We start from the raw sequence: 12,890 nt of genomic DNA on the forward strand, positions 1-12,890 counted from the left end.
AAAGGACACACTGACAAAAGAAGATTAATCAGAACTGGCTTTGACAAGCACTGTGGCATTTGGACAAGAACAAACTGGGAGGAGGGTAGAGAGACTAGTGTAACAATGAATGAATGGAAACCCAAAATCTCTGTAAATGTTTATGAAAGTTAATAAAATATAGAAAAAAAAAAAAGAAATTTAGGTGGTATAGACTCAAGGTCAAAAAAAAAAAAAAAGTGTTCTGGGATTCCCATTTTTCTCAAGGTTAGCCACAATTTGTTGTGATCCACACAGTCAAATGCCCTTTACATAGTCAAGAAAACACAGATATCCCTCATGTACTCTGCTTTCTTCCAAAATCCATCTGACATTGCCAGTAATGTCTCTAGTGCCACGGCCTCTTCTAAACCCAGCTTGCATTTCTGGTAGTTCTCTGTGAGTGTTCAAGTAATTTCTGGATAATTTTGAGCAGGATTTTGCTTGTGAGTGATATTGCACAATAATTTTCACACTCTGTCAGGTCCCCTTTTTTTTTTGAAATGGGAATAAATATGGATCTCTTTTAGGCAGTTGGCCTGGTAGTTGTCCTCCAGATTTCTTGGCACAACTTAGTGTAGCATAATACTCCATTGTGTGAATGTCTTGTAGTTTCTTTAACCATGAGTCTGTTGATGGACACCTGGAATGCTTGCATTATTTCTATGTAAATAATGCTATAATAAACTTGAGTGTTCATCTCTTGGTTCGTGTCACAATTTTTATTTTATTAGGATATATACTCAGTGCAATTGCTAAATCAACTATTATTTCTATTTCCAACCTTTTAAGGACGCACTAGGCAGTATTCCCTATTGGTTGCCCATTTTACATTCCCAGTAGCTCTGTAAGAGCATTTCAATCTTTTTTTGCCTTCGCAAGCATTTGTTTTTTATTGTTGAAGTTTGCTGTTTGCTGTTTATGTTAGGGTGAGATGATAGCTCACTGTTGTTTTTTATTTACATCTTTCTAATAATGATCTTGAGCATTTCTTCATGTGTTTGTTGACCATATTAATTTCTTCAGTGGTAAAGTGTGTTTTCATGTCCTCTGTCCATTTCTAATTGGGTTGTTTGGGTGAGTTGTCTTTTTTCTGAGTGAGATGTTGTTGTTGTTATTTTTGTTGTTATGTGCCGTCACTCCCTTGCGTTTCATAGCGACCCTATGTACAACCACCCTAAATCCTGCTCTGTCTTGTGCCAATCCCACTGTCATCAACACACCTACCCCCATTACCTCAGTCACTGAATCAGTCCACCTCATAGAGGGTCTTCCTCTCCTGTGCTGTCCCTCTACCCTCTCAAGCATGATGTCGTCCAAGAACTGGTCTCTCCTTGCAACATGTCCTGCCACTTTGTTGGATTGTTCAATTAGATCCAGTAATTTTCTTGCTGAGTCTTTGAATTCTCAGTGTGTAGCATTATATATGCAAATGGAGACAGTTTGAATACTTATTTCCATTTCTTGCCTCGTTGCTGTACTGCATCTGATATAATATTGAATAGGAGGGGTGATAAAGGTTCTCATTTAGTTCCCTTTCACAAGGAGAACATTCTTAATCTCTTTCCTTTGATAATAATGTCATCTGTTCATTTTGCATATATATTTTTCATTATCTTGAGAGATTTACCTTCTATTCCTAGTTTGTTGAATGGTTTTATCAAGAAAGAGTGTTGGATTTTGTCAGATGCCCTTTCTATATCAATTGATAGTTTTTCCCTTTATGTAATAGATCATAATGATTATTTCTTTATTGTTGATCTGTCTTAACATACCTGGTATGTAGCCTGTTAGATTGTGATGAATTATATTTTTGGTATGATGTTGGAATCCATTGTCTAGGATTTTATTGAGAGATTTTTTTGCATGTAGGCTCATGAAAGATAATGGTCTGTAATTTATTTTTTAGTGATGTCTTTACTTGGCTTTGGTATATGGATTATGCTTCAGAGCATGAGTTTGAGGGCACTTCATTTTTTTTCTTTTATGTTCTAAAATTGTTTGAGTAGAATTGTTGTAAAATCTTTTCTTAGTATTTGGTAGAATTAACTGGTGTAGCCATCAGGGCTAGGACATTTTTTTCATTGGGAGTTTCTGACAGTCAGTTCAATTCTATTTCTTGTTACGGGTTTGTTCAAATTTTCTTCTTCTGTCTGTGTTAGTTTAGGGAGTCTGCACCTAAAACTTTCTAAAAATTTGTCCATTTTCTCAAATTTGTTGGAGCATATATGGATTTTTTTTTAACACCATAGGTCTGATACGAAAATATGGGTGCTTAAAAACCACATGTGTTCCATGGGAAGTGATCAGATTGTGACGTAATTTAAACTTGATATGGTAACATCTCAGTCAGCTTGACATAGTGCGATGCTAATGAACCTAGGTTCATTATGTGTGCGACTCCTTAGAGCTCCAACTTTGTTCTTCTGCAGTGTCTCCTCTTGGAATTGTGCCTGATTTTATTGCCAATTTTCATTTGTATCCACTGTGGAATGGGACGGTTCTGCTTTTGTTTCTTGGCCAGGAACCTCTTGATCATGAAAGTCTTATGAGAAGATATAGTGAAGACAAAACCAGGGCCACAGAAAACACTGTGGAGGAGGAAAAGAGAGGAGGGTTGAAGTATTTTTTTTATTATCTATTTTGTTTCAGTTGGTTCTGTTGTGATGACACCTATTTTGTTTCTTTGTGAACTCTTGTGTGTTATAGAGTATGCTTCCTTCCTATATATGCCAACTTTGCACCTTTTTGTTGTTGTTGTTACATTAAACTTTGTCTTGGTCTTTGTCTTAGATTATAAGGGAGAAAATATTTCCTTATGTTGCGAGTCATATTTGTGATGGAATCAGCCATAATCATAACTTTTGTGCTACATCACCAGGAATCGGCCCTGGTATAGAGGGTCATATGACTTTATTTTTCATTTTGTCATTTTAAGTGCTGATTGAAGGTTTGCGTAGCTTGGAAGCATCAGGAGAATAGAAGGTTCATAAACCAACCACTATTGTTGAATGTTTGTTTGTGTAAGGCACTGTGTATTAAGCAATTCTTAACACATTTTCGTATACAGCCCTCATGATACTAGTGTAAGGGAGTTACTATTATCCAGTGTTCCATATAGGTAGGTAGAGTCTCAGATAATCTTATTACTTAACTTCAACTCTTAAACACTACTTCATATTAAGAAAAAGTAATTTAATTAAGCTAGTCGTAATTTCTGAAGCTCCATCTGACATACTTAGGGCGTGTTGCAAGGAGGGACTGGTCCTTGAAGAGGGACATCATGCTTGGGAGAATGGAGGGACAGCACAGGAGAGGAAGACCTTCAATGAGATGGATCGATTCTGTGATTGGAAGGGTGGGAATGAATGTGTTGGAGACAGAGATATTGGCACAGGATAGAAGGGTGTTTAGGGCTCTTGTGCATAGGGTCACTATGAGTCGCAGGCGACTTGATGGCACATAACAACAACAACAGTCATAATTTGATTTCACTCTCTCCAAGACAGATCTATTTGTTTTCTTGGCGGTTTGTGTGATGGCTCAAGACTCCTCTAGCACCGCAACTCTTAATACATAAATTTTCTTCAGTCATCCTTCGTCATTGTTCAGCTCTTTGATACATAGCAAGTAATTGCGAAGACCATAGCCTAGATCAGGTGCAACTTTGTCTTTAGACTGACATTATTGCTTCTCAGTACTCTGGAGATGTCTCTGACAGCAGATTTTCCCAGTGCAATTCGTCTTTTGATTTCCTGACTGTTGGTACCAGGAGTATTGATTGTGGAGCTGAGCAAACTAGAACAACCTCAATCTCCTCTCCATCTATCATGGTGCTGCCAGTTGGCCCAGTGATGAGAATGTTTGTCTTCTTGATGTTTAGCTTCAATCCATACTGAAGAACACAGTTCTTTACTAGTGCTTTTGGGCCTCCTCAGCAAGTAAGGTTGTGTCATCTGCATAACGGAGGTTGTTGGTGAGTCTTTTTCCAATCCTAATGCCACATTTCTCCTCAAAAAGCCCAGCCTCCATAATGATCTGTTCTGCATATAGATTGAAGAGATGTGGAGACAAGATGTGTCCCTAATGCACTCGTTTCCTGATTTGGAACCATGCAGTGTTTCTGTTCTGAGGACTGTTTCCTAGTCCAAGTATAGGTTTCATATAAGCACAATCAGATGTCTTGGCATTCCGATTCTCCTCAAGGCTATCCACAGAAAGCTCTGGTGGCCTAGTGGCAAGACGCTGTACTACAATCCCCAAGGGGTGTGATTCTAATCCACCAGGGAGAAGGAGGGACAATCTCCTCCTGTGCTGGTCGGATCTGATTTGACAGCATACAGCAGGTTAAAAAACAAAAAAAAAAACAAACCAAAAACGGTTAGCCACAATTTGTTGTGATCCACACAGTCAAATGCCCTTGCATTGTCAAGGAAACAGACATTCCTCTGGTACGCTTTGCTTTCTGCCAAGATCCATCTGACATTGGCAATAATGTCTCTAGTGCCATCACCTCTTCTAAACCCAGCTTGTATTTCTTTTAGTATTTTGTCAATGTACTGCTCATGCTTGGAAGGGTAGAGGGACAGAGTAGGAGAGGAAGACCCCAGATGAGATGAGTTGATATAGTAACACACAAACACACACACACCCCCCCGATTAATTGTGTCAGAGTCAGTGAGACTGGCTCAGGACCAGGCAGCCTTCAGAACTGTTGTACATAAGGTGGCTATGAGTCTCAGGTGACTTGACAGCATATAACAGCAACAACAACAGTCCTAATTTACAGTGATTACAGGGAGGAAGTCCTAGGTTTTTATATATATACACACACATACAACTAAAAGTGCTAGACTGGACTAGTAATCTCTTAGTACCTTCCAGCTCTGATATTCTGTGGTTCTATCAGTAGATAAAGAAAAGGACAAGAATTTTCTAGGAGGACTAAGCCTTCTTAAATAAAATAATTCCTGACTGGACCCCCAGAGCAGCCTAGGAAATGGCATTATGTGAGAGGTGTGGCACTTCAGTTCTGTCCTGTGAGAAAAGCATCCTTTTGACACTATATGGCTTTCACATTCAATCGTTTTATGAAAATAGGTGAATTCCAACTTTTTTACAGGATATAAATGAAAATACTTAAATTTTATTAATGTATTTAATCTAGTCTTATACCCCTAGCAACCTCTTACTTCCCTCAAACATTTATTTTAGGGGAAATGAAAAATTTAAGGACTTAGATTAAAAAAATATTCGTTAGTATTTTCTGATTTTTTTCTTTTTCAGAAGTTTTTAAATAACAGCTTTATGGAGATATTAAATACATGTCATAAATTTATCCTTTTAAAATGTACAACTCAAGGATTTTTGTGTATTCACATAATTGTGCAATTTTACCATGATCTAATTTTAGAATACTTTTCATACCCCCCGAAAAGAAATCTTTCTATCAGCAGTCACTTCCTTATCCACCTCTACCCCCAGCTCTGTACAATCATTACTCTTTACTTTCTGTTTCTGTAGATGTGCCTATTTTAGACATTTCATATAAATGGAGTCATACGAAAAGTGACCTTTTGTATCTAATTTTTTTTTTACTGAGTGTGATGTTTTCATATAGTACACAATATACACAACATGCTGTTTTTAAGGTTCATTTACATTGTTATGTATTGTCAGTACTTCTTTTTATTGCCAAATAAAAAGTAACATTTTTGTGGATATGTAGTACCAGTTTAAGGAAATTATTTTAGACAATGTTTTAAATTTTAAAAACCCATGAAATTTAATTTTATTAACCGTATTCCACTAATGATACCCATGAAACATTTAGTGGTGTTTTCTGGGCAGCTTTGCAAAATTTTTTTCACTTATATTTACTGTTTTTTTTCTTTATGTATTGATTCTTACCATTGAAAAATGTATGTAATGACTTTCATACATAAACACATAACAATTCTTTGTATAAAGGTCTTGTTGAAAGACGTTCTGGATAACATTTCTACTTTGAGTTTTATTTCATTTTTTACATCTGATTTTAAGTTTAGAAATGAAAATTAAATACTTCTTATAAAGTAATGCATGAACAAGAGCTGTCAAATGTTTTGGCCTTAGGGCTCCTTTTACTCTTAGAATTTGGGAACTCAAAAAAACCTTTTATTTATGTGGGTTATGTCTGTATCTCTTTTTTCCTTAATAATTTTATGTCCTGTTTTCAGTGACAATTTACACAGCAAACTAGATTGCTATTTCACAATTGTTCCATAATGTATTCAGTGGCATTGGTTACATTTTTCACATAGTTTCAACTAAAAGTTTCTAGAGTATCTCAGGGAGCCCTCTAATCTTTTCCTGTTTATTTTAATATCAAATTTAGAGCTGAAAAATGTTTAAATGTCTATTAAGTCATTTAAAAATATGTTTACCTTAGGTTTGTATTAAAATATACAAAGAAAAAAACTAGTGAGAAAAAAGGACACATTGTTTTATAGTTTTGCAAATCTCTTTGAAGGCCTAGATTAAATGAAGATAACTAGATTTTTTTTTAAATGAAATTTTTATTTCATACTGGTTTACTCACAAAGTTTGTATACATTGTTTTCCCACAAATCTTTCACATTTCCTTTACCCACACCTCCCTGTACCCAGCAATTTGTGTGACCTTATGATTAGCCCTTTTCCCTGACCCACCCTCACCCCTCTACTCCTACCTCCCCTCCCCTGGTTCCTCATACACATTTTACTAGTTATATTTCTGTTTCTACAGTAATAGTCTTATACAGTATTTGCCCTTGTGGGACAGAGTTAGTTCACTTAGCATAATGCTGTCCAGTCCCTCCCAAGTTAGTTAGGTACTGATTTTCAAAATCATTACTCCTGCATGCTGCATAGTATTTCATCATGTGAATATACCACAGTTTCTTTTTTTGTTGTTGTTATGTGCTGTCGAATCAGATCCAGCTGGCATCTGAGGAGATTTTCCCTCTGGATTACAACACAGCTTCTTGCCACTAGACCACCAGAGCTCCCTTATACCACAGTTTCTCAATCCATCTGGTTGTGGTTGGACATTTGGACTTTTTCCATGTTTCTGCAGTGGTGAATAACGTCACCATGAACATAGGTTCTCTTTCTTAATTGCTTCTAAAGTCAAATTATTTGTTGTTTGATTGAAGTGTAGAAAGATAATTCAGCCTCACACAGATGTGTAATTGGAAAAAGAGGTATTTGAAATCTTTTCTTTGGTATTACGTTAGAACTTTACAAGTAGTTGGTTCTTAAATAGTAGTTACATTGTTCAGGGCTTAGTACTGCTCTGATCACCCCGGAGGACACAGTGCCCCCCAGGACCTTTGACATCTGGGGATCTGAGGGCCCCTGAAAAAAATAGTTACATTGTGGAATCTGAAATCATACCAGTGAAGTTTTATACCTTTTTATATTATGTTTTTGTAGTATTTGTTATATTAAAATCTTTTGGGTCTATTTTTCACTTTGAATGGCTATTTTACCTTGAATGATTTCATCATCTCATAAATTGGTTATGTAGAAAATATTGGTTTCCTGAGTCAGATGGACCTTCCAAGTGTTGACCTGTATACCTGTTTAGTTATTTTTTAAACATCACAATCATTATATCACCAGTTACTTTATCATAAAATTCTTTCATTGTTGGAATCAAAAGCTCATAGTGCAAGTATAACTTGTCCAAAACTCTCAATTTTTCTTCAGTTCAAATTGTATTAAGGGCAACAAATTCTTTCAGTTGTTTTCCTCAATGTGCCAAACTTACTCTGTGCTTTTTGAGAAATATCTGCCAACTATGCAAGTTTAAATAACTATAGGTTGTCCATCTTTCAAGTAAGAATGATATTACATGAAAGAGTAGCAAGTTCCCCCTTTAATTTGAACAATCACACAAGTACTTTTCCTGAAGGTTTATTTCATCATGCAGAAGTACTTTATGTATACATTTCATTGTAATATCCAGAATATTTTAGAAGACATTTATGTAAGGAGGGAGATTTAATAAAATAAATTTTAGAAGGGAAACTTTTTTTTTCATGATTATGAGGTTTGTTATGAAAAGAAGGGAAACTTTTTTAAAACTGCCGTTGTATATGGCCGTGAAGACAGGGATACCAGTGTGATTTGTTGCACTCAATGCTGTAATTTGTGCCAAGATGCTAGCAGTCATAGCTGTTTCTTCTGAACTATGAAGTGCACTTGTCAACATACTGATACAATAATCTTGATATTAAAATTGAATTGATGTAAGAGAACCCTTGGAAGAGTCGTAGAGATACTATCCACTCATCACACTTCCCTGCAATATTTTGTCATAATTTTATATTGTTAGAAAACCAATTTTACTAATGGTGGGCTTTTGAAAGCCCAATACAGTGTGGTACACATTTTTCTTGGGAAAACATTATTTATACACTTACTTATTTTTAAATAGATTTGAAGCGAGCAAAAAAGTTGTAATGTGGTAATTAGTATTAAAATTACCATTTTTCTTATAGTTTTCCATCACTTGGGGTGGTTTTTTAAAACATAGCTATTATTTATGTAAATGGTAAATTAACATTGGTTTGAGAAATCTGAAATTTAAAAGTTGTAATGAGGATCATACTGTCTAACCTGGGTTAGGTACACTTCCCCCCCTTGCCAAACATATGTAGAAATAGATTTTCTGAGGTTAATTATTAAAAATTTTCATTTACAGGTGCCCGAGAATACCATGTTCAATTTTTTAGCAACCAGCCCGAGAGGGCATGGGTTCACGAAAAGCGGGTACGAGAGTATAAAGGTCATAAACAGTATGAAGAATTATTGGCTGAGGCTACCAAACAAGCCAGCAATCACTCAGAGAAACAAAAGGTAACTTGGAACATTGAATATTGCCAATCTCATGTAACTGAGACAATTTTTAGAATGTTTTCTTCTACCTTCTTTAAGTTTCATTCAATTTAAATAGTTTTCCTGAACAAAAGATTAATGTATTAGAAAGCTTTATATGCCATCTAGATAACATTATCAAACTTAAAAATGTTTAAATGACTTAAAGTCAGAACTGACTCATAGCTGACGCTCCATTGGATAAGACTTTGGAACCCATGAGAGATTATCCATCTTTCCCCTAAGTACTTAGGGAGCACTGGTGGCCTAGTAGGCAGAGAATTGTGCTGCCAGAGATGGTTCAAATCCACCAAATGCCTTAAGAGAGAAAGATGAGCCTCTGAAAACCTGCTAGTGAGTCAGCTGGGAGTTGGTTCTGACTCAAAGGCAAACAAAAAGCAGCATCCAATATTTACCAGGTCATGGATGCATTACTTGATTTCTGGCTTCTTCACTCTGATTCCCTGAACAAGGCCTATATGTTTTGATATCACATACACATGTACACACACAGAGAAATACACTTTATTCAACTCAATTTTTCTAACTCCCTTGCAAATTCCAAGTGATTTTGGTAGTTATTAATAGTAAGACTAATTAATGTATGTGACAAAAAGAACCATATTTTTTAATAATATTTTTACCCTTTCACAGCAGCTTATTTTTTGTTTTATTATTGTTTGAGTAACCACTTATAAATCATAATGGCTTTTCACAAGCATTTTGTTTTATAACATAAATTATAATTGATTAAATAATTATAATATGTAATCAACTTCTTATTATCTGCTGCCTTTCTGTTCACTCAGCTAACCTCTTTATTAATTTTTACCCTTCTTTTCCCTCACTTCCCTTCCTTGATAACCAATCAGAGTCTTCCTAATCAACCCTACATAAAGAAACCTGTGGAAACTGTGATTCAGGTTTATTTTTCCTTCATGTCCATGCCTGCTTTCCTGTTTCTTACCAGCTCTCATGTACTCTTTAGGACTCTCCCTTTTCATTTAATTTTTCCTCTGTGTTTGCAGTGTGTTAAAAACTAGTAGCACAGATTCATGTGCTGTTTCTCTGCCACTTACTTTTATTATGCTCTTTGTGGCTCATAACCTAAATTCTTTTCCCCTAGATATGGGAGCGAAATAGAAGCTTTGAGATGTCGCTTTCAGTGGTTGTGTTCTATTGGACACTGAAAATAAATTATTTCTACATTTCATTCCTTCATCTTTATATCCTCATAACCTCATCATTGCTGATTTTTTTTGTTTAAATATGATTGGTAAGGAAGGATGCTTCTCTCTTTGGTGACTTGTCTACAGAATAGTCAATAAAGGAAGGACAGATAATTAGGAATGGGCCTTCTTACCACTTAATATTATGAAAGTTATGGATATAGCATATTTCACTTCTTTAAGTGAAGGATATAAAAATACTTATTTTATATACCCCTGATAAGGTAACAGGATCACATAATAAATTCATAATCATTTCACTGAACTTATTAAAATACCTTTGATAATGCTTGTATCTCTTTTAAAGATACGGAAACCTCGACCTCAGAGAGAGCGTGCGCAGTGGGATATTGGCATTGCCCATGCAGAGAAAGCACTGAAAATGACTCGAGAAGAAAGAATTGAACAGTACACTTTTATCTATATTGATAAACAGCCGGAAGAGGCTTTATCTCAAACAAAAAAGAATGTTCCCTCCAAAACTGAAGTTAAAAAAACCCGGAGACCAAGACAAGTGCTGAATACTCAGCCAGAACAGACGAATGCTGGGGAGGTGGCTTCCTCACCATCAAGTACTGAAAATCGGAGACAAAGCCAGAGGCGGCACACAAGTGTGGAAGAGGAAGAACCACCTCCTGTTAAAATAACCTGGAAAACAGCAGCAGCAAGGAAATCCTTACCAGCTTCCATTACAATGCACAAAGGCAGCCTGGATCTACAGAAATGTAACATGTCTCCTGTTGTGAAAATTGAACAAGTATTTGCTCTTCAGAATGCCACTGGAGATGGAAAGTTTATTGATCAATTTGTTTATTCAACAAAGGTACTCCTATTTTTGTGTTTTTGTGGAGGGTATTTAATAAATAATCAACCTCATATTTAAAAGCCAGTCAACACAAAGGCATAATTTAAATATTCCTCTGCACAACGCATTTGCAGTATGCAGTCGTACTCTGCTTAACATGGGGCAAAACAGACATAGGCAGAGTAATTATTTTTTCTCTTTTTTTTTGTTTTGTTATTTTATTTTCCTTTTTTTCCCCAGTTACCTTATTTGTACTACATTACTCTTGAGCTGTGCAGCCAACATTGAGTTTAGCTTTCTAAAGCTGTGGCAGAAAACTGGGCACTTAGCCTGTTTCTAGTTTGTATAATTAACCTTAGTTACCAAATGTGCTTCATATGAACTTATTTTTGTCAGTTACCTGAACTAATTGTTTCAAAAGCCACCGTAATAACTGCATTTACTGATATGTTTGGTTGTACTAGGTATTGTGTTCACCTTGTGTTAATTTAAGGTGTCTTAATCTTAGCGAAATACCAGAATGATGTTTATTCTAGGAGCTTGGATGTTGGGTTGCTAATTCGAATCTACCAGCCACTCCATATGAAAATGATGAAGCAGTCTGCTGTTAAGACTTACAGTCTGAGAACTCAATGAGCAGCTGCCATGGAATAGAATTTATTGAATACCAATGGATTTAGTTTAGTTTTATGTTTGTTCTAAAATAACAATGCTGATAGCTGAGGTAAAAATAGAGTCTTAAAACTTAACACGTAAAAAAAAACTAAAATAAAAAAAAAAACCTTAACACATCATCACTCAGTCTTCACTCATGTGGTACAAATGGTTAAGGACTTAATAAGCATAAACTGTTGGTAATTTGAACCCACTTAGTGGCATCTTGAAAGATAGTGATCTGCTTCCAGAAAGTCTTTCACAGCAACATTGGAGGTTACTGTAAGTTGAAATTGACACTAGGACAGCTAGTTAACTTTTATGGAAGGTGGGAGAATTCTTGCCTTCCATGCAAAAATGTACATTATATACATCCATCACCTATCTGTCTGTCATTGGAGGCTTGCATGTTTCTATGATGCTGAACAAGTTTTAGTGAAGCTTCCAGAATAAACCTGAGAAGGACGTGGTGATCTACTACTGAAAATTGGCCAGTGATAAAACACTATGGATCATAGTAGTCCAGTCTACAATGAACATGGGGATCATACAGGACCAAGCAGTATTTTGTTACATTTGAGCATGGGATCATCCTAAGTTGGGGCCAACTCAGTAGCAGTTAGCTAATAACCACAACTATGCCTACTTCACTAAAGAGCTTGAATCACAAGTACTTTACATGTTTGTTTGTTTGTTTCATCTACATTATGTACATTTTTTTGAGCTAATTTTATCTGCTTCATTATACATAAATCCAACTGTGTCTTTTTCTCTCTCAGGTACATATATGTGTGCAAACACACTTAATATGTATGTTTTAAAAATCGTTCTGCTATTTTACTGAGTTAAAAAATACTTAAAGAAAAAAAAAAAGAATTGCAATTGTCTCTGCATCTTGTCCACCCCAAATTACTTATTGAGTACACATATTGATCACCATGCATTGCAGATCTCTATATCTAAAATACTGTCTCTCAAGTCTTTTTGACATTTTTTTCCATGTAGTAGGGCACTTTACCAAGTGAAAATAACTAGAGTATTTGTATTGTGATATATATAAAGAAAAAGAACTATTCATAGCCAGAAAACAGTTTAGTTTTGACAGAAGATTAGGTGATACAGATTCATTTTTAGTGGTATTCTTCACCTGGGCTTAGACAAATTGATTTCCCCCACCACAATCTCATTTTACCTGATGGTTTAGGACTGTTTTTGTGATAATGGGTAAGGTAATTAATGACAATGAAAGATCTTATAAAATGCAAGCAAATATCATCATTTCA

The 12,890-nt window shown here is 35.6% G+C and overlaps 1 protein-coding gene across 3 annotated transcripts in view; it reads left to right on the top strand.

Annotated features, from left to right (window-relative positions):
- Nucleotides 1-12,890, top strand: part of WHSC1L1 (Wolf-Hirschhorn syndrome candidate 1-like 1) — a 142,112-nt gene that overhangs the window by 78,229 nt on the left and 50,993 nt on the right. For all 3 annotated transcript variants that reach the window (XM_006900289.1, XM_006900287.1, XM_006900288.1), the window contains 2 exons: nt 8,747-8,901; nt 10,456-10,971. In XM_006900289.1, the coding sequence (XP_006900351.1) occupies nt 8,747-8,901; nt 10,456-10,971 (671 nt within the window). The remainder of the gene's footprint in view (nt 1-8,746; nt 8,902-10,455; nt 10,972-12,890) is intronic.

This window comes from Elephantulus edwardii, unplaced genomic scaffold, assembly GCF_000299155.1.
Source record: "Elephantulus edwardii isolate Elephantulus edwardi_28Jun2011 unplaced genomic scaffold, EleEdw1.0 scaffold00279, whole genome shotgun sequence".
In the NCBI taxonomy this organism is placed as follows: Eukaryota; Metazoa; Chordata; class Mammalia; order Macroscelidea; family Macroscelididae; genus Elephantulus; species Elephantulus edwardii.